This window comes from Ranitomeya variabilis, chromosome 5 (assembly GCF_051348905.1).
Source record: "Ranitomeya variabilis isolate aRanVar5 chromosome 5, aRanVar5.hap1, whole genome shotgun sequence".
Classification (NCBI taxonomy): domain Eukaryota; kingdom Metazoa; phylum Chordata; class Amphibia; order Anura; family Dendrobatidae; genus Ranitomeya; species Ranitomeya variabilis.
The window spans coordinates 453,889,513-453,913,689 of NC_135236.1; the positions used below are offsets into that span (position 1 = coordinate 453,889,513).

The following is a 24,177-nucleotide window of genomic DNA, read 5'->3' on the forward strand; positions in this document are numbered from 1 at the left end:
AACCATTTAACATATTGAGTATGGAGTTTTATATATTCGTCCTACAGGGATTCATCTGTCCTTTATGCATGAAAATGTATATCACTGCCCCTGAGCTCGCTGAGCATTACGAGAGCGAGCATGCGGAGTCAGGAACAAGGAGACAGCAGCCATCCAGTGATCCTCCCGACGCAACTGTGGGTCTCTAGATTTCATAGTTCTAGCTCCGCTTCCTTGCTTCTGGGCTCTTTGGTTCCTCCTTCAAGCCTAAGCTATGTCTCCAGATCGGCATGTGGCAGCCTTGCTCAGATTTGGTGGGTTCTCTGTGGCTCTTTATGTTCTCTGAATCTATTGGCAGATCATTTGTTTCGGTGATGCATTGCAGCGTGCGATAATTAATAATGTCTCAGCGGGGTTTGGAGTAAAATAGTTTTGGAGATATATTTTGTTTTAATCTGCTTTATTTACCTTGTTGCAAGAAACAGCAATAAATTAATACAACCAATGTACGCAGTTAGATAAGCGATCATGTATAAAAACATATTGTTACAACCTGGAAATATATTCGTGTGGAATGTAACTCTCAGGCTAAGGGCAGAGACAGACTGCCGTACAACTCGTGCGAGGATCACATCGCACTGCACGGACTGGCCTGGCACCTCTCCTGACCTGAGCAAGACAGTATGATGTACTTCTATGCAGCTGTCAAGCTCCGGTCAGGAGAGCCGACAGCCAGTACCAGGTTTACCATGGGGTTGTCGCAGGAGAAATACGGCAGTCTGTCTCTGCCCTAAATGAGCTATCTGGCCTGATGAATAGAGTCCCCCAAGCACAAGGCCAGAGAGTACTAGGCGCTAGATCTCTATCCCGACATCGATGACAATAGATATAAGGCACAGAAAAAGGAAAGGAGAAGAACAAAGTGAACGACTGTTACTTCAGGGTCAATGGTTAAAGGCTGTATTATCCAATATGACTTTCTCCTATGATATAGCAGTATTGAGCGGAGCTTTCCATCTATTAACTGTTTGAGGTCTTTGAGCCATCCAGTGGAGAGTAATTGTTTTCCTGGCTAAAAATTAAGTTTCTCTAAAAAATGATTTGGATATGTTACCGGCATTGTTCTTCCTCTGGCAGCCCGATAGTTTCTTTGGTTATTACCTATTGTTTATGGTCATTAGCGGTTCTGGCCCATTCCTTTTTACAGACAGACCGTGTATATAATGTCATTATGACGTACGTCCCTACCATAGGCAAAATTAATACTGTTAACCCCTTAGTGACCACCAATACATCTTTTTCCTGACCTCCGCTATCAGACAATAGCATGTCCTGACTGGTGAAAATGCAGCAGCTGTCCACTGTACACTATAGCCGACACCTTGCTCTATCAGCCTGGATTGGTTTTGGCACCAACCATGGCTTTTTAACCCGTTAAATCCTGCTGTCAATAGTGACTATGGCATCTAAATGTTTAACAGAGTGTGGGGGCTCCCTCTTTATCCCCATAAGCATCCTGAGATCATGATTGTGTGGTCCTGATGTTTGCCATGGCAATTCACGACCAAATAGCGGCCTCAGAGTCTGCCGGGTATAGTGACTTGTTCAGAAGTTAGCAACATTTAGGTGGTAAAAATACAATTTCTCCTCCATGTCATGTCAGTTTGTATTCCCGAAAAGCACCCGAATGGTTAATAAACTACCTGACAGCAGTTTTGAATATGAGGAGGGGCGCTGTTTTTAAAATGGTTTCACGTTTGGGGATTTTAGGACATATAGGTCCTCCAAAGTCACTTCAAAAGTGAACAGGTCCCTAAAAAAGCAAGTTTTGTAAACTTCCTTGAAAAAAAAAAATGAAGAATTGCTGCTACAATTTTAAACCTTCTAACATCCTAACAAAATAAAAGGATATTTTAAAAATGGTGCTGATGTAAAGCAGGCATGAGGGAAATGTTATTTCATGACTATTTTCTGTGGCATGACTGGTTTGACTGGATTAAATGGATAATCATTCAGAGTTTGACAATTGCTAATTTTTGGATTTTTTTGTGCCAGAAAATATCCACATAAATTAACTATTAACATAAAGTACAATGTGTCATGAAAAAACTAATCTCAAAATTGAAGAGATCTGTTGAAGTGTTCTAAAGTTATTCCCACACAAAACGTACACTGGGCAGATTTGAAACATTTGGCCCAGTCATTAAGGGGTTAATGCTAATGGTTCAGAATGCAAACTATAGCTTGTAGGGATGTGTCTTTAAATGTATGTCTTACCTTGAGATCAATATAAAACCGTTTCATGGACGATAAATGTGCTAAAGTGCAAACAGTGCTCAAAATACCAGTGCTGAATAAAAAAATGGTTTTATCTCACCAAATCAGTCGCTTCATGTTCTCTCATATCAGGAACTTTCATTTGTACACAGGGGAAAGGGGAAATGTTTACTATCCTACCCCGGTCGTGCCCCTGTGTTACTACCGCCCTGACAAGGGCAGTCCCCAAGTCAGGCTCAATAATTGTACCCACCAAACAAAGGGTAACCTTCCCTACGCGTTTCCTCTCCCGTCTGGGAGACTCATCAGGGGCACGCGCAGGGCCGCGCTTAGTAACCCGATATTTACCCTGGTTACCATTGTAAAAGTTAATAATAATAATAATAATAATTTTATTTATATAGCGCCAACATATTCCGCAGCGCTTTACAACTTATAGAGGGGACTTGTACAGACAATAGACATTACAGCATAACAGAAATCACAGTTCAAAACAGAAACCAGGAGGAATGAGGGCCCTGCTCGCAAGCTTACAAACTATGAGGAAAAGGGGAGACACGAGAGGTGGATGGTAACAATTGCTTTAGTTATTTGGACCAGCCATAGTGTAAGGCTCGGGTGTTCATGTAAAGCTGCATGAACCAGTTAACTGCATAAATACTGTATGTAGCAGTACAGACACAGAGGGCTATTAACTGCATAAAGTGTATGAGAACACGATACGAGGAACCTGATTATGTTTTTTTTTTTTTTTTTTAATTTTAATTAGGCCACACAGGGATAGTTAGGTTAATGCGTTGAGGCTGTAGGCCAGTCTGAACAAATGCGTTTTTAGGGCACGCTTAAAACTGTGGGGATTGGGGATTAATCGTATTAACCTAGGTAGTGCATTCCAAAGAATCGGCGCAGCACGTGTAAAGTCTTGGAGACGGGAGTGGGAGGTTCTGATTATTGAGGATGCTAACCTGAGGTCATTAGCGGAGCGGAGGGCACGGGTAGGGTGGTAGACTGAGACCAGAGAGGAGATGTAGGGTGGTGCTGAGCCATGGAGTGCTTTGTGGAAGAGGGTAGTAGTTTTGTACTGGATTCTGGAGTGGATGGGTAGCCAGTGTAATGACTGGCACAAGGTAGAGGCATCGGTGTAACGGTTGGTGAGGAATATGATCCTGGCAGCAGCATTCAGGACAGATTGGAGCGGGGAGAGTTTGGTAAGAGGGAGGCCGATTAGTAGAGAGTTACAATAGTCCAGACGATAATGAATAAGTGAGACAGTAAGAGTTTTTGCAGAGTCGAAAGTAAGAAAAGGGCGAATTCTAGAAATATTTTTGAGATGCAGATAAGAAGAGCGAGCCAGTGATCGGATGTGGGGGGTGAATGAAAGCTCGGAATCAAGGATGACCCCAAGGCAGCGAGCATGTTGCTTGGGAGTAATGGTGGAACCGCACACGGAGATGGCAATGTCAGGCAAAGGTAGGTTAGTAGAGGGAGAGAACACAAGGAGTTCAGTTTTTGACAGGTTAAGTTTCAGATAGAGGGAGGACATGATGTTAGAGACAGCGGTAAGACAATCACTGGTGTTTTCTAAGAAGGTCGGAGTGAAAGCAGGAGAAGAGGTGTATAATTGGGTGTCATCAGCATAGAGATGGTACTGGAAACCAAATCTACTGATTTTTTGTCCAATAGGGGCAGTATACAAAGAGAAGAGGAGGGGGCCTTGGACTGATCCTTGAGGAACCCCAACAGTAAGGGGAAGGGGAGAGGAGGAGGAACCAGCAAAACATACAGCGAAGGATCGGTCAGAGAGATAGGAGGAGAACCAAGAGAGAACGGTGTCCTTGATGCCGATGGAGCGGAGCATAGTGAGGAGGAGCTGATGATCCACAGTGTCGAATGCTGCGGAGAGATCCAAGAGAATTAGCATGGAGTAGTGACCATTAGATTTAGCTGTTAGTAGGTCATTAGAGACTTTAGTGAGGGCAGTTTCAGTAGAGTGTAAAGAGCGGAAGCCAGATTGAAGAGGGTCGAGAAGAGAGTTATCTGAGAGATAGCGGGTAAGACGGGAGTGGACCAGGCGTTCCAGGAGTTTAGAGATGAAGGGAAGATTAGAAACAGGTCTATAATTAGCGGCACAATTTTGGTCGAGGGAGGGTTTTTTAAGTAATGGATGTATGATGGCATGCTTAAATGAGGAGGGAAAAATACCGGAAGTGAGGGAAAGGTTAAATATTTTTGTTATGTGAGAGGTGACAGCCGGGGAAAGGGACTGGAGGAGATGTGACGGAATGGGGTCACTGGTGCAAGTGGTCGGGCGAGAAGATGCAAGGAGCCTGCTTACTTCTTCTTCTGTAACTGGTTCAAAGTCAGAAAGTGAACTAGATGCAGTGGGGGAGGGAGGACAGTGCCTGGTATGAAGAGATTGGGAGATGACTTCCTGTCGAATGTGGTCAATTTTTTCTTTGAAGTAATTGGCCAGATCGTCAGCGCGGAGATCTGTGGTTGGGGCCTGCTCTCTTGGGTTGAGTAGTGACTTAAAGTTAAAAAAAAACCAGTACATACTCACATTCTGATGTCTGTCACGTCCCCCGGCGTCCACAGGGTTAAAGGGCCACTGTCACCCCCCTCCAGCCGTTATAAACTAAAAGAGCCACCTTGTGCAGCAGTAATGCTGCAATCTAACAAGGTGGCTCTTTTAGTTTTTGATTCAGTTATTCCCTCAATAAAGCGTTTTAAAATTTGTACAAAATAACCTGTCCTTAGACCTGGAGGCGGTCCGAAGCTTCCTCGGTGAATCTCCCAACGGCCGTCACTCTTCTCTTCTGGGGATGTGGTCGCCGCCCCCTGCGCGCTGTTTCTTCTTAAATCCGGCGCCTGCGCTGTGCGTGCGTGCGTGCCTGCCTGGGGCAGGCGCAGTCTTCATTGTCCGTCATAGGTCAGATCCAGGGTGCCTGACTGCGCCTGTGCGGGCAGTGTGGCAACCCTGTTGCTGAATCCCCGCCCCGCACTGTGTTATTCATTATGCACAGTGCAGGGCTGGGGTTCCTGGGCATGCGCACTGCGCTGTTCAGACGCTCCCCCAGCATTACTGCTGCACAAGGTGGCTCTTTTAGTTTATAACGGCTGGAGGGGGGTGACAGTGGCCCTTTAAAACTGCTTTCGGCCGAGAGCTTCCCTGCACTGACTGTGTCAGTGCCGGCCGTAAAGCAGAGCACAGCGGTGACGTCGCCGCTGTTACTGCTGGCGCTGACACATTCAGTGCAGGGAAGCTCTCGGCAGCAGCGCCTGCATATTAGCAGCGCTCTTGCCGAAAGCAGTTTTAACCCTGTGGACGCCGGCGGGGGACGTGAGAGACATCAGAATGTGAGTATGTAGTGTTTTTTTTTTTTTTTACTTTTACAATGGTAACCAGGGTAAATATCGGGTTACTAAGCGCGGCCCTGCACTTAGTAACCCGATGTTTACCCTGGTTACCCAGGTGCTGCAGGGGGACTTCGGCATCGTTGAAGACAGTTTCAATGATGCCGAAGTCGTTCCCCTGATCGTTGGTCGCTGGAGAGAGCTGTCTGTGTGACAGCTCCCCAGCGACCACACAACGACTTACCAACGATCACGGCCAGGTCGTATCGCTGGTCGTGATCGTTGGTAAGTCGTTTAGTGTGACTTAGGCTTTACAGCGCTGTAGAATCCTTTGTTTGGTAAACCCCATGAGGGCATTATAATGCACTAGATGGTGGCCCGATTCTAACGCATCGGGTATTCTAGAATATGCATGTCCACGTAGTATATTGCCCAGTGAGGTAGTATATTGCCCAGTGACGTAGTATATTGCCCAGTGACGTAGTATATTGCCCAGTGACGTAGTATATTGCCCAGTGACGTAGTATATTGCACAGCCACGTAACGTAGTATACAGCACTGAGCCACGTAGTATATTGCACAGCGACATAGTATACAGCACAGCCACGTAGTATATTGCCCAGTTACGTAGTATATAACACAGGCCACGCAATATATAGCACAGCCCACGGAGTACAAACACAGGCCAAAGACATACTGATAGGGAATTTAGATTGTGAGCCCCATCGGGGACAGTGATGATAATGTGTGAAAAACTGTAAAGCGCTGCAGAATATGTTAGCGCTATATAAAAATAAAGATTATTATTTATTATTATGTAACACTGGCCACGTAGTATACAGCAGCCATGTAGTTTATAACACTGCCCACGTAGTATATAACAGCCATGTAGTATATAGTACTGCCCACATAGTATATAGCAGCCATGTAGTATATAGTACTGTCCACGTAGTATATAGCAGCCATGTAGTATATAGTACTGCCTACGTAGTGTATATAGCAGCCTTGTAGTATATAGTACTGCCCACGTAGTATATAGCAGCCATGTAGTATATAGCAGCCATGTAGTATATAGTACTGCCCACTTAGTGTATATAGCAGCCTTGTAGTATATAGTACTGCCCACGTAGTATATAGCAGCCATGTAGTATATAACGCAGCCCACGCAGTATTTACCAGTGTGGGCACCATATCCCTGTTAAAAAAAAAAATAAAAATTTAAATAGAAAATAGTTACATACTCACCCCCTGGGATCCAACGGCGCTCTGGCGATGGGCTCGCAGCTGCCGCCATCTTCCGTTCCAGGATGCATTGCGAAATTACCCAGATGACTTAGCGGTCTCGTGAGACCGCTAAGTCTTCTGGGTAATTTCGCAATGCATCGCCGGGAACGGAAGATGGCGGCCGGCGCGAGCTACGGAGGGCGAGTATAGCAGGTTTTTTTTTTAAATTATTTTTAACATTACATTTTTTTTACTATTGATGCCGCATAGGCAGCGTCAATAGTAAAAAGTTGGGGACACACAGGGTTAATAGCAGCGGTAACGGATTGCGTTACCGCCGGCATTAACCCTGTGTTAGCTGTGAGTGGAGGGGAGTATGCGGGCGCCGGGCACTGACTGCGGGGAGTAAGGAGCGGCCATTTTCTTCCGGACTGTGCCAGTCGCTGATTGGTCGTGGCTGCTTTGCGCGACCAATCAGCGATTTGGATTTCCATGACAGACAGAGGCCATGACCAATGAATATCCATGACAGACAGGAGGACAGACTGACGGAAGTGACCCTTAGACAATTATATAGTAGATTATTGTGCTGTGTATCTACACTTACAGCGCTGTAGAATCCTTTCTTTGGTTAACCCTGTGAGGCCATTATAATGCATTATTGTGCTGTGTACCAGGGCTGTGGAGTCGGTAAGCCACAGTTGCGACTCCTGGATTTTATCAGGTTCCGACTCCGACTCCTTCATAAATGGCCAATTCGTAACAATAAATTTACTGTTGTAAAATATTAACATCGTGCTTTATTCAGTTTCTCACCATCATATAAGTAATCAGACCACTTAGAGCAAAAACTATATTTATTAGAATACAATTAGAATATACCAAATAACTTTTCTAAACTTTTCTAAACTCTTGTAAGTAAATATGCAATAAACACTGTTATGCAGTTAATAAAAAGAAATCTATAAATTTGTCCTCAGAAAAAGTATTGCCTCTGTCAGATCCTCCTTCATGGATGCCCTCAAATCTGATCTAATTATTTTGAGAGCAGAGAACAACCTCTCTACACTAACTTGGGTTGGTGACAAAGCAGTAACCACTCGGGCAACATCTCCGACAATGTCAGGATACAGAAGAATCGCTTGTTGACTGTTATTTTTTATGAACGGTCAAATTTCTCAATTTCTTTTAGTGCACATGAAAAATTCTGCTGAAATGTACTGACTGTGTTCTTTGATGGGGATGACTCTTCTTCTATGCGGGAACACTTTGCACGGTCCTTGTGATCCAAATATTTTTCGAAATTAAATTCTTCATCAGTTGATGAGGGTGAAGATGTGGCAGGACGACCAAATTCGTCTTGTTCCTCCTGACTGTTCGGCAACCCTTTCATCCTTTCTGCTATTTCAAACAGAGCTTCTTTTCCTTTAGTTAGCTGTTGATCATCTAGAAGAATCCGATGCATTGGGTCTACATAAACAGCTGCCAAAAGAATGTTATTTTGTAATAGTAGCTCCTCTCCTTTCATTGATGTAGCAATGCCACTTGCAATTAACCCTTTGGGACAAGCGAAACATCAGGTTCATCCACTCCTTTAAGAAAATACCTGGAGTTAAGTCCTCTGCTTGTAATTTTTTAGTCACTGTAAATGTGTGCTCTAGCAATTTTTCCAGCTCAGTCACCTGATTCCACTGACTTTCATTTAGCGTCAGTTGAGGGTTAGCCATGTCTACAAGAAAGGTTTTCAGTTCAACCAAGCGCTGAATCATTAAGTAAGTACTGCCCCATCGTGTGGCTTGATCAATAATTGCCCCTTTTCCAGCACGTCTCTTCAAAATTGAGTCAACTTTAGGGGTTCTGGCAACAGTAGCCAATTTTCTCACCTTGCCAATCAGTGCAGCAGCATGTCCTTCTTGCAGACTGTCTCTTATAGCCAGCTGTAGTGTATGCACAACACAGCGCATGTGATGAATGATAGAACGTATTGACACAGTTTTAACAAGATCATCTAAACTATCATGTTGCTGGTCATCTGAAGCAACTTCAGTTTGCTCCTCAGTTACAATACTGAGTTCCTCTATTTCAAACATTTCTGTGTCTGTGGACCCAGAATGTTCTTCTAGCTGCTGGTCACCATCATTACTCTCATTCATTAGCTTAATAGTACTTATCATATTTGAAGCATTGTCAGCTACGACAGAAAGAACTTGCTCTTTTTTAAGTTCATAGTCTTGCAGAACCTTTTCCACCAAGACCTGGAGAAACTCACTGGTGTGATAAGCTTTGGTGTCTTTTACTGCCAATGTCTTGGTAACTATTTCATTTTTGTCACAAACAAATCAGACATTGATGGCAAAATAGTTCACTCTGTGACGTGTGCAGGCATCCATTTTAAGAAACAGGAAGCATCCCTTGAGAGTTTTTTTAAGTTCTTCCTTTTGTTTAAAAGCTTCTTCGATTACTAATTTTCTAATACTCTCTCCAGAGAAACACCAAGCTTGCGGGCCATTTCCCCATTCAGACACATAAAAGCTGGTCGTGAAAATAATGAAATAGGCACACTATCCTTTACAACAAGCTCTATGATCTTTTTTTTAAATGTATCTACTGTCATTGTCACAGTAACTTTGTCACTGACAAAATATCTTGCAACTGATGGCTGCAAAGTTCTCTGCTCCTTTGTTTGGCTGGAAAAGCTGGGCACCGGTTCATTGGTTTGGATGCAGTCTTTCTCATCCACTGCTTTCAGTACTTCGGGATGAAAGCACTGTAAGGGTATGTGCACACGTCCGGATTTCTTGCAGAAATTTCCTGAAGAAAACCGGAAATTTTCTGCAAGAAATCCGCATTTTTTTTTTTTTTGCGTTTTTTTTTGCGGTTTTTTTTTTTTGCGGTTTTTTGCGTTTTTTTAGCATTCTGCAAGCGTAATTAGCTTGCAGAATGCTAAAGTTTTCCAAGCGATCTGTAGCATCGCTTGGAACACTGACTGACAGGTTGGTCACACTTGTCAAACATAGCGTTTGACAAGTGTGACCATCTTTTTACTATAGATGCTGCTTATGCAGCATCTATAGTAAAAGAATGTTTAAAAATAATAAAAAAAATAAAACAAATGGTTATACTCACCTGCAAGCGTCCGTTCCTATAAATGCCGGTGTGGTTCAGGACCTTCCATGATGTCGCGGTCACGTGAGCGGTCACATGACCGGTCTCGACCAATCACAAGACCGTGATGTCATCGCAGGTCCTTCACCGCACACCAGCTATAGAAACCGAAGCGGCAGCATGCAGCTGAGAGGCTGGAAGACATCGAAGGTGAGTATATGACTATTTTTTATTTTAATTCTTTTTTTTTTTGGACCAATTATATGGTGCCCAGTCCGTGGAGGAGAGTCTCCTCTCCTCCACCCTGGGTACCAACCGCACATAATCTGCTTACTTCCCGCATGGTGTGCACAGCCCCGTGCGGGAAGTAAGCAGATCAATGCACTCCTAGGTGTGCGGAATCCCCTGCAATTCCGCATTTTAATGAACATGTTGCTTTTTTTTCTGCGATGCGATTTTTTTCGCGGAAAAAAAGGCTACATTTGCACAAAAAATGCGGAATACACTGAAAATAATGGGAGGCATATATTAGCGTTTTTTCCCGTTTTTATCACGTTTTTATAGCAAAAAAACGTGAAAAATACTGAACGTGTGCACATGGCCTAAATGTCTCTTTAGATTAGAAGCTCTGGTAGGAGCATTTTTATCTTTGCCTGAATATGCACTGATCTTGGCTTCACAGCATTTGTTTTCGTCTGGATCATTTGTCATACACTGACAGACATAATGTTTTCTGTCTTGAGTGATGGTAAAATGTTCAAATACAGCTGATTTAATGTGACGCTTCTTTGACATTCTCAGGTTTTTAATTCTGCATTCACAATCCAAATGACAATTGTTTTTCCTAAAAACAATTGTACAAAATTGTCAGGTCGTACAACTGATATAGTGGTCAGTAATACTGTTATTCCTCATGTACTCACAGTTAACTGATGCAAAGTTTGTTGAAAGGATAATACTTCTTACAGTCTTCCTTTTCTGAGTAGCAGCTGTGAGGTGCTTGGAAGACGCACACCTAGTAAACATCTAGTCTAGAAGAGGATCTTTACTACTAAGAATTTGCAACACATTTTCACTTTCAGTTTCATACATTGTAAGTAGGGGGGTTGGGGCAGCATGAGGTTAACCAAGTATAAGATTAGATAAGGGCAGTGGAGAACAGTGATGCACAAGAAGTAAGAAATGTCTCTATCTCCAGCAGAACTGCTTATCACTAGTGTTGAGCGATACCTTCCGATATGCATTGGTATCGGTATCGGATAGTATCGGCCGATACCGGCAAAATATCGGATCTCGCCGATACCGATACCCGATACCAATGCATTTCAATGGGACGCAAAGTATCGGAATGGTTCCCAGGGTCTGAAGGAGAGGAAACTCTCCTTCAGGCCCTGGGATCCATATTCATGTGTAAAATAAAGAATTAAAATAAAAAATATGGATATACTCACCTCTCCCTGGATCTTACCGCTGTAACCGGGAGCCTCCGTTCCTAAGAATGAGCGCGTGAAGGGCCTTCGATGACGTCGCGGCTTCTGATTGGTCGCGTGGCCGCTCGTGTGACCGCTCACGCGACCAATCACAAGCCGCGACGTCATCGCAGGTCCTTCACGGGCTCATTCTTAGGAACGGAGGCTCCCGGTTACAGCGGTAAGGTCCAGGGGCCGCCGGAGAGGTGAGTATATGGATATATATGGATATACTCACCTCTCCGGCGGCCCCTGGACCTTACCGCTGTAACCGGGAGCCTCCGTTCCTAAGAATGAGCCCGTGAAGGACCTGCGATGACGTCGCGGCTTGTGATTGGTCGCGTGAGCGGTCACATGAGCGGTCACGCGACCAATCAGAAGCCGCGACGTCATCGAAGGCCCTTCACGGGCTCATTCTTAGGAACGGAGGCTCCCGGTTACAGCGGTAAGATCCAGGGGCCGCCGGAGAGGTGAGTATATCCATATTTTTTATTTTAATTCTTTATTTTACACATGAATATGGATCCGATACCGATTCCCGATACCACAAAAGTATCGGAACTCGGTATCGGAATTCCGATACCGCAAGTATCGGCCGATACCCGATACTTGCGGTATCGGAATGCTCAACACTACTTATCACTGTTGTTCATAGTTTGATAGAACATATATATTTGAGTAACATTTATAAAATTCATATGAAAGTTCAATTATGAAATATTAATGCATTTTTTTAAAAGCTGGAGTCAGTCGGTACATTTCTACCGACTCCGACTCCAACCAAAACTAACTCCGACTCCACAGCCCTGCTGTGTATCTACCCTTACAGCGCGCTGTAGAATCCTTTCTTTGGTTAACCCTGTGAGGGCATTATAATGCATTGTGCTGTGCATCTAAACTTACAGCGCGCTGTAGAATACTTTCTTGGGTTAACCCCGTGAGGGCATTATAAAGCATTATTGTGCTGGGTATCTAAACTTACAGCGCGCTGTAGAATCCTTTCTTTGGTTAACCCTGTGAGGGCATTATAATGCACTAGATGGTGGCCCGATTCTAACGCATCGGGTATTCTAGAATATGTATGTCCACGTAGTATATTGCCCAGCCACGTAGTATATTGCCCAGCCACGTAGTATATTGCCCAGCCACGTAGTATATTGCCCAGCCACATAGTATATTGCCCAGCCACGTAGTATATTGCCCAGTTACATTGTATATTGCCCAGTGACGTAGTATATTGCCCAGTGACGTAGTATATTGCCCAGTGACGTAGTATACAGCACAGAGCCACGTAGTATATTGCCCAGCCACGTAGTATGTTGCCCAGTGACGTAGTATACAGCACAGAGCCACGTAGTATATTGCACAGCCCATGTAGTATATTGCCCAGCCACGTATGACACAGGTTAAAAAAATAAAAAATAAACATATACTCACCTTCCGCAGGCGCGTTGTAGCTCTGTCGCCTGTGTGGGGTGCAGGCGGCAGCTTCCGGTCCCAGGGTGTGATGACGTCGCGGTCACATGACCGTGACGTCACGGCAGGTCCTTTATGCGCAGGACTTGTGATGACGTCGTGGTCACATGACCGTGATGTCATGGCAGGTCCTTCTGCCAGACTATCCTTGCCACCGGAACGTGCCGCTTGCATCGCGAGGAGCGGGAAAGGCGGCGTAGGTGAGTATATAATCATTTTTTATTTTTTAAATTTTTTTTAACATTAGATGTTTTTACTATTGACGCTGCATAGGCTGCGTCAATAGTAAAAAACTTGGTCACACAGGGTTAATAGCAGCGGTAACGGAGTGCGTTACCCGCGGCATAGCGCGGTCCGTTACCACCGGCATTAACCCTGTGTGAGCGGTGACCGGAGGGGTGCATGTGGGCGCCGGGCAGTGAGTGCGGGGAGTAAGGAGCGGCCATTTTCTTCCGGACTGTGCGCGTTGCTGATTGGTCGTGGCAATGGACGTGGGCGTTTTGCCACGACCAATCAGCGACTTGGCTTCCATGACAGACAGAGGCCGCGACCAATGAATATCCGTGACAGACAGAAAGAAAGACAGACAGAAGGACAGACAGAAAGACGGAAGTGACCCTTAGACAATTATATAGTAGATTGTGCTGTGTATCTACACTTACAGCGCTGTAGAATCCTTTATTGGGTTAACCCTGTGAGGCCATTATAATGCATTATTGTGCTGTGTATCTACACTTGCAGCACTGTAGAATCCTTTATTGGGTTAACCCTGTGAGGCCATTATAATGCATTATTGTGCTGTGTATCTACACTTGCAGCACTGTAGAATCCTTTATTGGGTTAACCCTGTGAGGGCATTATAATGCATTATTGTGCTGTGTATCTACACTTACAGCGCTGTAGAATCCTTTATTGGGTTAACCCTGTGAGGCCATTATAATGCATTATTGTGCTGTGTATCTACACTTACAGCGCTGTAGAATCCTTTATTGGGTTAACCCTGTGAGGCCATTATAATGCATTATTGTGCTGTGTATCTACACTTGCAGCACTGTAGAATCCTTTCTTTGGTCCCTGGCACAGATCCCTGGGATATTACTAAGCTGGGCACAAACACTACAGTTTGGTTTCCATGATTAGCAGTACTGTGTTTTCCATGCATACATTCTGTGAATAATTGACTTTCACGGCCAATTAAATGCATCTCCTATTCAGTCAGGCCTGGTAGCTCAGCATGCTTCTCATCCATTGTGATGCCTAGTCTTACAAGGCGCGTTGCTGCCTCGCCTCGGTTCACAGCCAAGTGGAATGATGCTTCAGCTCTGGTATAATCTGCGCTATCGATAAGTGAGATCTTGTCTCTCTGCACATCAGCATTTTTTATATACAGTGTGGAACTCTGCCAGACTCTTCTCTTCATGCAAAACTATAATGGAGTCTATCAGGTTACTGTCATGGGCCCAGAATTTCACCCGACAGAATAGCACAATGTGCTGCTAAATCTGCAACTTGGCTTCTGAGTCTTACCAGTAACGCTGCAATATTTAGTACATGTACAGTACAGACCAAAAGTGTGTTAATTCATAGTTTTGATGCCTTCAGTGTGAATGTACAATTTTCAGTCATGGAAATACAGAAAAATCTTTAAATGAGAAGGTGTCCAAACTTTTGGTCTGTACTGTACCTGTTGCCCTCCATTTGTGCCAATGTACCGATTCCCTGGCCTTACTGCTGTCAGCACTACTGTGGTTTTTAATTGCTTTTTTATGGCTGTGTAATAGTTTTATTCACCGTAAGCCTCAACCTGTTTCATATTGCTTTGATGGGTGACAAAAACACAGCAAGAATTCAGAAAAAATTAGCATGCTGCAGATTTAAAAAAATGATGCAGTGCTCAAATTGTTAGGGAAAAAACAAGTGTGTGCATGAGATTTCCTAAATCTTATAGCTTTTGCTGATACTGTAAAAAGCTAATTCTTTTCTATGAAAAAATGCTACATGTTAACATACTTTTATTTTGAAGCCTTCACCTCTGCTTTCTTATTGGCCACTCAGAAGTATTGTAGTGTATTGTAGTGTACAAGTGATTTGACTACTACCTATTGAAGTGAATAGGAGCTTAACTGTAGTATCCAGGAACAGTAATCACACCCCACTTTGATATTAATGATCTGAAGTTAAAGGGAAACTTTCAGCAGGTTTTTGCTATATACTCTGATTACAGCATAAGGTAGGGGCTAAGACACAGATTTCAGGGACGTGTCACTTATTAGGGTGTGTGCTGTTGTTTCCATACAATTAATGTTTTATCTCCAGGAGATTATTGTTGCTTGGATCACGGTTCACATGAACCCTAGTCTGACACGCCTGTTACCATCATAAGCAGCTCACTGTCTATAGACGCTGCACAGAAGGCTGTGGTGTGGGCAGGGTTAGCTTTCTGAAACGTTTTACTTAGTATTAATGTGGACAACATTAAATTATCTGATCACTTAAGTTGAGTGCCGAGTCTCTTAATATATGGCCACTCTAGTGTAACTTGGGTACTTGGGAGAAAATTAACTTAATTTCTCCTGAGGGCCGCCGGCTGTCAGTCATGCAGATGACTGTAATTGCTCTGAGCATGCCTGCATGACTGACAGCCGACAGCCCCCAGGAGAAATAAAGTTAATTTAAATATAACAAAGTTATAAATAATAATGTTACTTTAGCTTTCAGTACAGCGGCCAGGCACCGTCATAATATGCAGATGTAGAATTAGTCTCCAGGTTAAAGGGGATATCAGGGACTTTATGGAAAAACCAAAAATGTGCCCTAAGCACTAACAGGCAGGTAATTGCAGCTTACCTGCCTAATGTGACCAGCATTGTTCTTCCCCGGCACAGAGCGGTCACAGATCGCTCCTGCTGGGGATTCAGCTGCATCTGCTGACACGACGGGTGGGACTTCCAATGTCATTTTGATTGACAGCCGGCTCCTCAGTTAATGCTGCGGCAATTAGAATGACAGTTGGAAGCATCGCAGACAGAGCGGGGCAAAAAAGAAGCCTCCGCTCCATAGACGTGACATCAGCAAAGGCTTCTTAATCCCCGGCAGGAGCGATCTGTGCCCTCTCTGTACCGGGGAAGAACAGCACTGTGCACAAGTCAGGTAAGCTGCAATTACCTGCCTGTTAGTGCTTAGGGACATTTTTTTTGTTTTTTATAAAGTCCTGGATATTCCCTTTAATAGCTTTATTGGACCTTTCAGGTTCCCTTTAAGACCCCTATACACATTAACCTAAAGTCAACTGAACCCGTCAATATACTAAAATTGTGCCTGACAGATGATGTTGATGGGTGAGAAGTTTTCAGCCTGTTGGATTTCCAGCACCCAGCTTTTAGTTCTCTGGGAGATAAGCTCTCATAGAGAACACAGGAGTGTTCTGCCCAGCTGACTGCTCATACATACAGTTGAAACTATAAGTTTACATACACTATATAAAAAGACACATATGCATATTTTTCTCAATATCTGACATGAATTCAGAATAAACCTTTCCCATTTTAGGTGAACTAGGATTACCATAACTCTTAATATTTGCCAAATGCCAGAATAATGAGAGAGCGAATGTCAAGGGATTTTTATTACTTACTGCAAAGTCAAAAGTTTACATACATTTCATTAGTATTTGGTTCCATTGCTCTTAGAGTGAATGACTTGGGTCAGATGTTTGGGATATCCTCCCACAAGCTTCTCACAATAGTTGGCCGGAATTTGGGCCCATTCCTCCTGACAAAACTGGTGTAACTGATGCAGGTTTGTAGGTCGCCTTGCTCGCTGCCTTTTCAGCTTTGCCCATAAACTTTCAATAGAATTGAGATCAGGGATTTGTGATGGCCACTCCAAAACATTGGCTTTGTTATCATTATACCACTTTGTTACCATTTTGGCAGTATGCTTAGTGTAATTGTCCATTTGGAAGACCTTTCTCCGCCCAAGCTTTAACTTCCTGGCTGATGTCTTGAGATGTTGCTTCAGTATTGCCACATAATCTTCTTTTCTCACGATGCCATCTGTTTTGTGAAGTTCACTAGTCCCTCCTGCAGCAAAACAACCCCACAATATGATGCTGCCACCCCCGTGTTTCACAGTTGGGAGGTTGTTCTTAGGCTTCCTAGTTTCTCCCTTATTCCTCAAAACATAATGATGGTCATTATACCCAAAAAGTTCAATTTTAGTTTGATCAAACTACAGGACATGTCTCCAAAAATTATGGTCTTTGTTCCTGTGTGCATTTGCAAGCATTCATTTGTCTTTTTTATGTTTCTTTTGGAGTAATGGCTTCTTCCTGGCAGAGTGGCCTTTCAGCCTATGTTGATACAGTATTTGTTTCACTGTGGATATTGACACAATCTTACCAGTTTCCGCCATCATCTTCACAAGGTCTTTTGTCCTTGGGTTGATATACACATGTCGGACCAAAGCACATTCATCTCTGGGACATAGAACCCGTCTCCTTCCTGAGCCGTATGATCCCTGGACATTCCCATCTTGTTTGTACTTGTGTGTAATTGTTTGTACAAATGAATGAGGCACCTTCAGGCATCTTGAAATTGTACCCAAGGATGAGCCAGACTTGTGCAAGTCCACAATTTTCTTCCTGATATCTTGGCTGATTTCTTTAGACTTTCTCATGATGCTACACAAAGAAACACTGTGTTTCATGTGTGCATTAAAATACATCCACAGGTGTGTTGCTAATTAACTCAGATGTTGCCAAAAAACCTATCAGAAGTTTCCAAACACATGACATCATATGGGCAGTCCAGAATTGTTTAAAGGCATAGTAATCTTAGATGTAAACTTTTGACTTTGCAGTAAGTAACAAAAACATTCTCTCTCATTATTCTGGCATGTGGCAAATATAAGTAATTATGGTAATGCTAATTGACCTAAACCGGGAAAGGTTTAATCTGATTTCATGTCAGATATTGAGAAAAACATGCATTTGCGTCTTTTATATAGTGTATGTAAACTTCTGGTTTCAACTGTATGTCTCCAGAGATGTAGCCCACACGATCGTTCCGCTGACAGCTATCTAATGTGTATAGGGGTTTAGATGGTTCATTACTTTTATAAGCCCGAACAACCCTTTTAAGGTCCTGGAAAACCTTGTAAAAGTATGCAGAGGTAAGCAGAAAGAAGTATAAGGTAGCCGGAACCACATCCGTTCCATGCGTTTATTGCCGCAAACGTCCCTTCAGGCTTTTTCGCCGCACAGAAAAAACGTTGCAGTGAACGTTTTTTGTGTCCTGCAAAAAAGCCTGAAGTGACGGATCCGGCACAAAACGGATGAAACGCATGTCCTTCAGGCACAATCCGGCACTAATACAACTCTATGGGCAAAAAACGGATCCGGCGTGTAAAAAAACGGATCCTTTTTTTTTCAAAAATTTGCTGGATTGTGCCTGAAACAAAAAACCTGATGTGTGAAAGCAGCCTAAGGAATGTTGGTCTTCAGAAGTGCCTGTCAGCTACCAATTCCCCTCTCCGTTGAAATAAATTTGCAGCCATGTGTTGAGATGTTGTCCCTGTGTAGACCAAGCCTATACTACTGTTACTTTCCTGAGAAGGAATATGTCTTTGTACTGTAGTTATTTCTCATTCTGTAGAAGCTAGCCTCTGGGAACTTCCCTTTGTGTAAGATGTGACTCAGATGTTGAAGCTGGTGAGGAGGTAATAGAATTATGTGGTAATAGTTTAATTGTACACTAGCCCATCATTTACTTATTGTATTCACACAAGCAGATAGGAAAGGGCATGTTTTGCTTCATTCTTCTATACTACTGATTTGTGATTTGTTTCATCATTTCTACTCATTGTCAGGAAGTAAACTTACACACCTTTTGGTAAAAGTAATTAAACCTTTGATTACATTTTTTACATTTTTTTCATCCTTTTCCAAGCAGATTTGTGGGAGTCATGGATATGTGCCGACGATCCGGAACTGGCAACACTTGGACAAACGCACGTTCGCTGCGTCCAAAGCACTGCAGTCTGTTGCTCACTGATGAATCCCCATGTGTTCACTGAACTGTGCAGATTCACTGCATCCAATAATTTTCACCCATAGAATGTATCTTGTGGAGACTCGCATCGCCACAAGAGAAATTGACATGCTGCAGTCTGGAAAGATGTGCTGCATGTTGATCTCCGCAGGTGAGCCGCGGGTGTCTCTGGACCAATAGTGGGCATGGGATGTCTTGAAATCCCATCCACTGTGCTGTAACATCTGGACGCGGCTAGTTGGATGCTGCACAAGTGGGCAGCGTCCAGCCCTCATCATTTACTGATCGTGTGCACCTACCCTGAAGAATGCAGCTTAGAAGACAGGAATAGCCTATGCTTTCCGTTGTATCCGTACTCCAACCTATGTACACACTCCTGTCTCTCAAGCAACCCTTGTGAAAGTTTTTTTCAAGTGGTTGGTGGTAGTCTCAGGACCAGGACTACCTCTGATTTGCTTGCAACTAAAGGTACCTTCACATTAAGCGACGCTGCAGCGATAGCGACAACGATGCCGATCGCTGCAGCGTCGCTGTTTGGTCGTTGGAGAGCTGTCACACAGACCGCTCTCCAGCGACCAACGATGCCGAGGTCCCCGGATAACCAGGGTAAACATTGGGTTGCTAAGCGCAGGGCCGCGCTTAGTAACCCGATGTTTACCCTGGTTACCATCGTAAAAGTAAAAAAAACAAACAGTACATACTCACCTGCGCGTCCCCCGGCGTCCGCTTCCTGTACTGTGTGAGCGCCGGCCCTAACAGCAGAGCGGTGACGTCACCGCTGTGCTTTTACTTTCACTTTAGGGCCGGCGCTCAGTCAGGGCAGGAAGCGGACGGCATGGGACGCGCAGGTGAGTATGTACTGTTTGTTTTTTTTACTTTTACGATGGTAACCAGGGTAAACATCGGGTTACTAAGCGCGGCCCTGCGCTTAGTAACCCGATATTTACCCTGGTTACCAGCGTAAAACATCGCTGGTGTCGTTGCTTTTGGTGTCAAACCTGACGATAAACGCCGGTCTGACGACCAAATAAAGTTCTGAACTTTATTCAACGACCAGCGATATCACAGCAGGATCCTGATCGCTGCTGCGTGTCAAACTAAACGATATCGCTAGCCAGGACGCTGCAACGTCACGGATCGCTAGCGATATCGTTTAGTGTGAAGGTACCTTAAGAGGATGAAAAAATATTTTTAAAAAATTGTATCAAGGGTTTAGTTATTCTATAGTTCCTGTATTTTTTTCATCTGCTTCAGGTCTGCTAGCTGTTCTTACATACAGATTTCTCCATATATGTTGGCCTAAATATTACAAGTCCAGGGATTCTAGGACATCAGGAGTAGAGATAGGCAGACACCTGGATGTTCGGGTTCGGCCTAACAGTTACAAAAACTTTGTGTACCAGAACAGTACCCAGACCCGAATGCGGACCTCATTCACTTGAATGGGGGGCCCGAACGCCAGACCGGCGGTAAAATCATCACCGCCGGTCTGACAGCTGCGGTTCCCACGCTGTCAAAAGAGGTATTGGAGGTACACAGTTTACCTCCTGTCACTGGTGTCAGCTGATGGGACTACTGGTGGTGGCCGATATCCATGGCCCCTTAGCAGCCTGAGAATACCAGCCCCCAGCTGTCTGCTTTAGCAAAACTGGTTGTCGAAAATAGGGGGGGGGGAGCCCATGCTTTTTTAATTATTTATTTAAATAATTTAACGAACAGCATGGGGACCCCTCTATTCTTTATAACAAGACTTGCTAACGCTGACAAAACTGAGGGTTTCAGCCCCAGCTGTGAATTTTGCCTGGCTGGTTATCAAAAATACAGGGGAGCCCATGGCATATTTTTAATTTTTTTTTAAATATTTATTTACAGTCCAGGTAGATGAATACTCCCATCAGCCGCTCCTGCTCTTGCTGTTATAAGTGTCAGCAGGCGTCGGCTCATGTGAGCAGTAGTCCCATCAGCTGACAACAGTGACCAGAGGTAAATTTTATACCTCCGATCATAGCTGCGTGCTTATGCTGTCTTTTGACAGAGTGGGAACCGCAGCTGTCTGACCAGTGGTGATCTTTGACACTATACTTTTCTGTTGTAAATCGGGTTGAACAGTGACCACCCTTACAGGGGATATCTGCCAAGTTCCATTTAAAATAGTTACTGCAAGGACAGTACTGACTCAAATGAGACCACCATTCCAATATCTGTGTGTGTGTGTGTGTGTGTGTGTGTGTGTGTGTGTGTGTGTGTGTGTGTGTGTGTGTGTGTGTGTGTGTGTGTGGAGAGAAGTTGTATTGGTGAATTTAACACTTCTATCTGGTTCTGTCAAAGATCAGTTCATTTCTATGGCTACCAGCAGTTGAGTTTCGCTTTTTGTATTGAAGAGCTGAAATAACATAACGTTTTGGTGAGATTCTAATTTTGGGAGAAGCACCTGTATAATTAAGAGGCATCAAGCAGAGGAAAATAAAGAACATGGCCATAGACATAGCAGTCCTGGCTTTCACTGTGTGAGACATGTAAGAACACACAGCCCTGCTCTTTTCACTGATCTCACTACTGGAATCTACTGTCTTTACAAGCAGGAGCAGGGAGTAGAGCAGAGTTGTGTGTTATGAGTGATAAACACTAGTGATGAGCGAGTGTACTCATTGCTCGGGTGACCTCTGAGTATTTATGACTGCTCGGAGATTTAATTTTAATCCCGGCAGCTGAATGATTTACAGCTAGTAGCCAGCCTAAGTACATGTCGGGGTTGCCTGGTTGCTGGGTAATCCCCAAATGTAATCAAGCTGGCTAATAGCTGTAAATCATGCTGCTGAGGAGATGAAAACTTAATCTCCGAGCAGTCATAAATACTCAGAGACCACCCGAGCGTGCTCTGGGAATCCCGAGCAACGAGTACATTCGCTCATCACTAATAAACACCTCTACATCTGGATTTCTCATCCCATGGCACTTGGCTCCCTCATCCTGACTTTCTCTGTCTGAGACGTATGTAACGACATACAGCCGTGCTTTCCTCACTGTTCTTACTGACGAAATTTAGGGTATGTGCACACGTTGCGGATTTGCCTGCGGATCTGCAGCGGATTTGACTTTTACAGTACCATGTAAACCTATGGAAAACCAAATCCGCAGTGCCCATGATTCGGAAAATACCGCTTGGAAACGCAGTGGTTTATTTTCCACAGCATGTCAATTCTTTGTGCAGATTCCGCAGTGTTTTACACCTGCTCCTTAATAGGAATCCGCAAGTGTAAAACCGCCGGTGAAATACACACAAAAAGCGCAGGAAATCCGTGGTTAATCCGCAGGTAAAACGCAGTACGTTTTACCTGCGGATTTTTCAAAAACGGTGCGGAAAAATCCGCACACAAATCCGCAACGTGGGCGCATAGCCTGACTGTCATTACCAGTAAGCATCTTTGCATCCCATGACACTGAAAGTGTGGGGTGGAGGAAGGAGTAGAACAGAGCTGAAAGTGCCATGGGGTGAGAACTGTAAATGGAGAGGTGTATTGTAATGACACACATCGCTGTACTGCTTCTCTCCCCGCTAGTAATCGCAGTAGATGCCTGTAGTAAAATCAGTGAGGAGCGTAGGGCTGTGTTTCCCTACATGTTTCACACAGAAAAAGCCAAGTCAGACATTCTAGGGGGACATTGTTTCTTTTTTTCCCCCTTCATGACACCCCCTGCTTGTAATTGGTTAACGTTATGCAGGGGAAAAAGCACACGCCCCCATAGATGAATCTTGGCTGAAAGAGAAATTGGCATGTAAAATATACAAACTAATATCTAGTCAACAGACATGAGAAATTGAAAAATAAATACTTCTTTTTACTCGGCTCTGCGGCCACTATTCCATGATGTGGCCCGTATATCATGTTCAAACATGTGAAAGGTCCTCTTTAATAGGGGTGCATTGTGTGAATATTGCACTTTTTTTTCCTTTGTGTAGTGCTTGATTTTGGTAGTAAATCTGGTGTAAGTCAAAACAAAGCTCGATTGAAACTGGTGTTGTGTTTTCCCACTTTTTTGTGCCATTTGTATGTATGAAAAAAAGTAGCACCGAGGCTTCATAAAGACAGGAATAGGGCATTTAGCCGGAACTCTGTTTTAAATACATTGATAATTCCCTACTGCGTTGGAAAAATAAAAAGCTTAATTTAAAGTAGCTTGACTCTCTTGTAATCTAATAACATGGTAAAGTTCAGGCACGGGGTATTGAAACCAATGTAAGGGCTCGCTTCCCCTTGTGATTTAATCGGACGAATGCAATCCAATTAAAATTGTGGCAATTTAATTTTATGCTTGTGTTCTCAGTGGCGTTTTGTTTACTTTTCCGATCAGATGGGAAACAAACACAGCATGCAAGATTGCATGCAAGATTCGGGTCACACATGGCTTCATGTGAAGCATCGCACTGCACTCGGATATCACTCGAGTGCAGTCTGATTCCCGCTGACGCCAGAGAAGGTGGAAAAATTAATTTCTCTGTCTCCTACGTTGCTTTGATGCAATTTTCTCATGTGAGCAGATTGGAGCACAGAGCACTGACACTCGGCTCCTTTTCGCAGCGGAGCTGGAGCCGAGTGTCGCATCGGACATGACATCCTAGTGTCTCGGCCTAACTAATATATTTTAGTTTTTTCATAAAGGTGGAGGTAATTTGCTTTTTCTCTCATGTAGGTTTAAAGTAATACCGTTGTATAATGGGGAAAACTTCTTTTTTTGTAGGGCTTCATTTGTCCTCTCTGTATGAAATCGCATGGAACAGCTGAAGAACTTTTTAAGCATTATGAAGCTTCTCATGAGCCATGCAGTGATGCTGGTCATGGAGGAGAAGTCAATTCTTCAACAGAAAGGTATTTTAATTGTTCAATTTTGCTTTCTTATTTTTGTAATTCATATACAGCTTTCATGTAATTTTTGTTATCCAATAGTTTCAAAATTATACCATTCGCCACGGCCACCTGAACACACTTGAGAGTAGCATGAGAACCAGCGGCAGTGACGAGCGGTGACTTAATTAAGGTTACCGAAGTTCACAGCTGGCCACGTCACACAGAGGTTACCGTGAGAACCGCCGGCTGTGACCTGCGGTAATTGTAATGACGTCACCGCTCGTCATTTGCACTCGTGCTACTCTCAAGTGTGTTACGGTGTCCGTGAATTCCGGTGGCCGTGGTGAGTGGTAACATTACTGATGTCACAGCTCATCACTGCCTCCGGATGTAGCA

General features: G+C 43.8%; 1 protein-coding gene across 5 annotated transcripts in view; it reads left to right on the forward strand.

The window, feature by feature from the left end:
* EEA1 (early endosome antigen 1) overlaps positions 1-24,177 on the forward strand; it is a 206,943-nt gene that overhangs the window by 42,540 nt on the left and 140,226 nt on the right. For 2 of the 5 annotated variants that reach the window (XM_077265415.1, XM_077265418.1), the window contains exon 3: positions 23,675-23,802. The exons of 2 other annotated variants lie outside the window; for them this stretch is intronic. In XM_077265415.1, coding sequence (XP_077121530.1) covers positions 23,675-23,802 — 128 coding nt within the window. Of the gene's footprint in view, positions 1-47; positions 177-23,674; positions 23,803-24,177 lie in introns of all 5 variants that reach the window. One more of the 5 variants, XM_077265414.1, reaches the window with a different exon arrangement.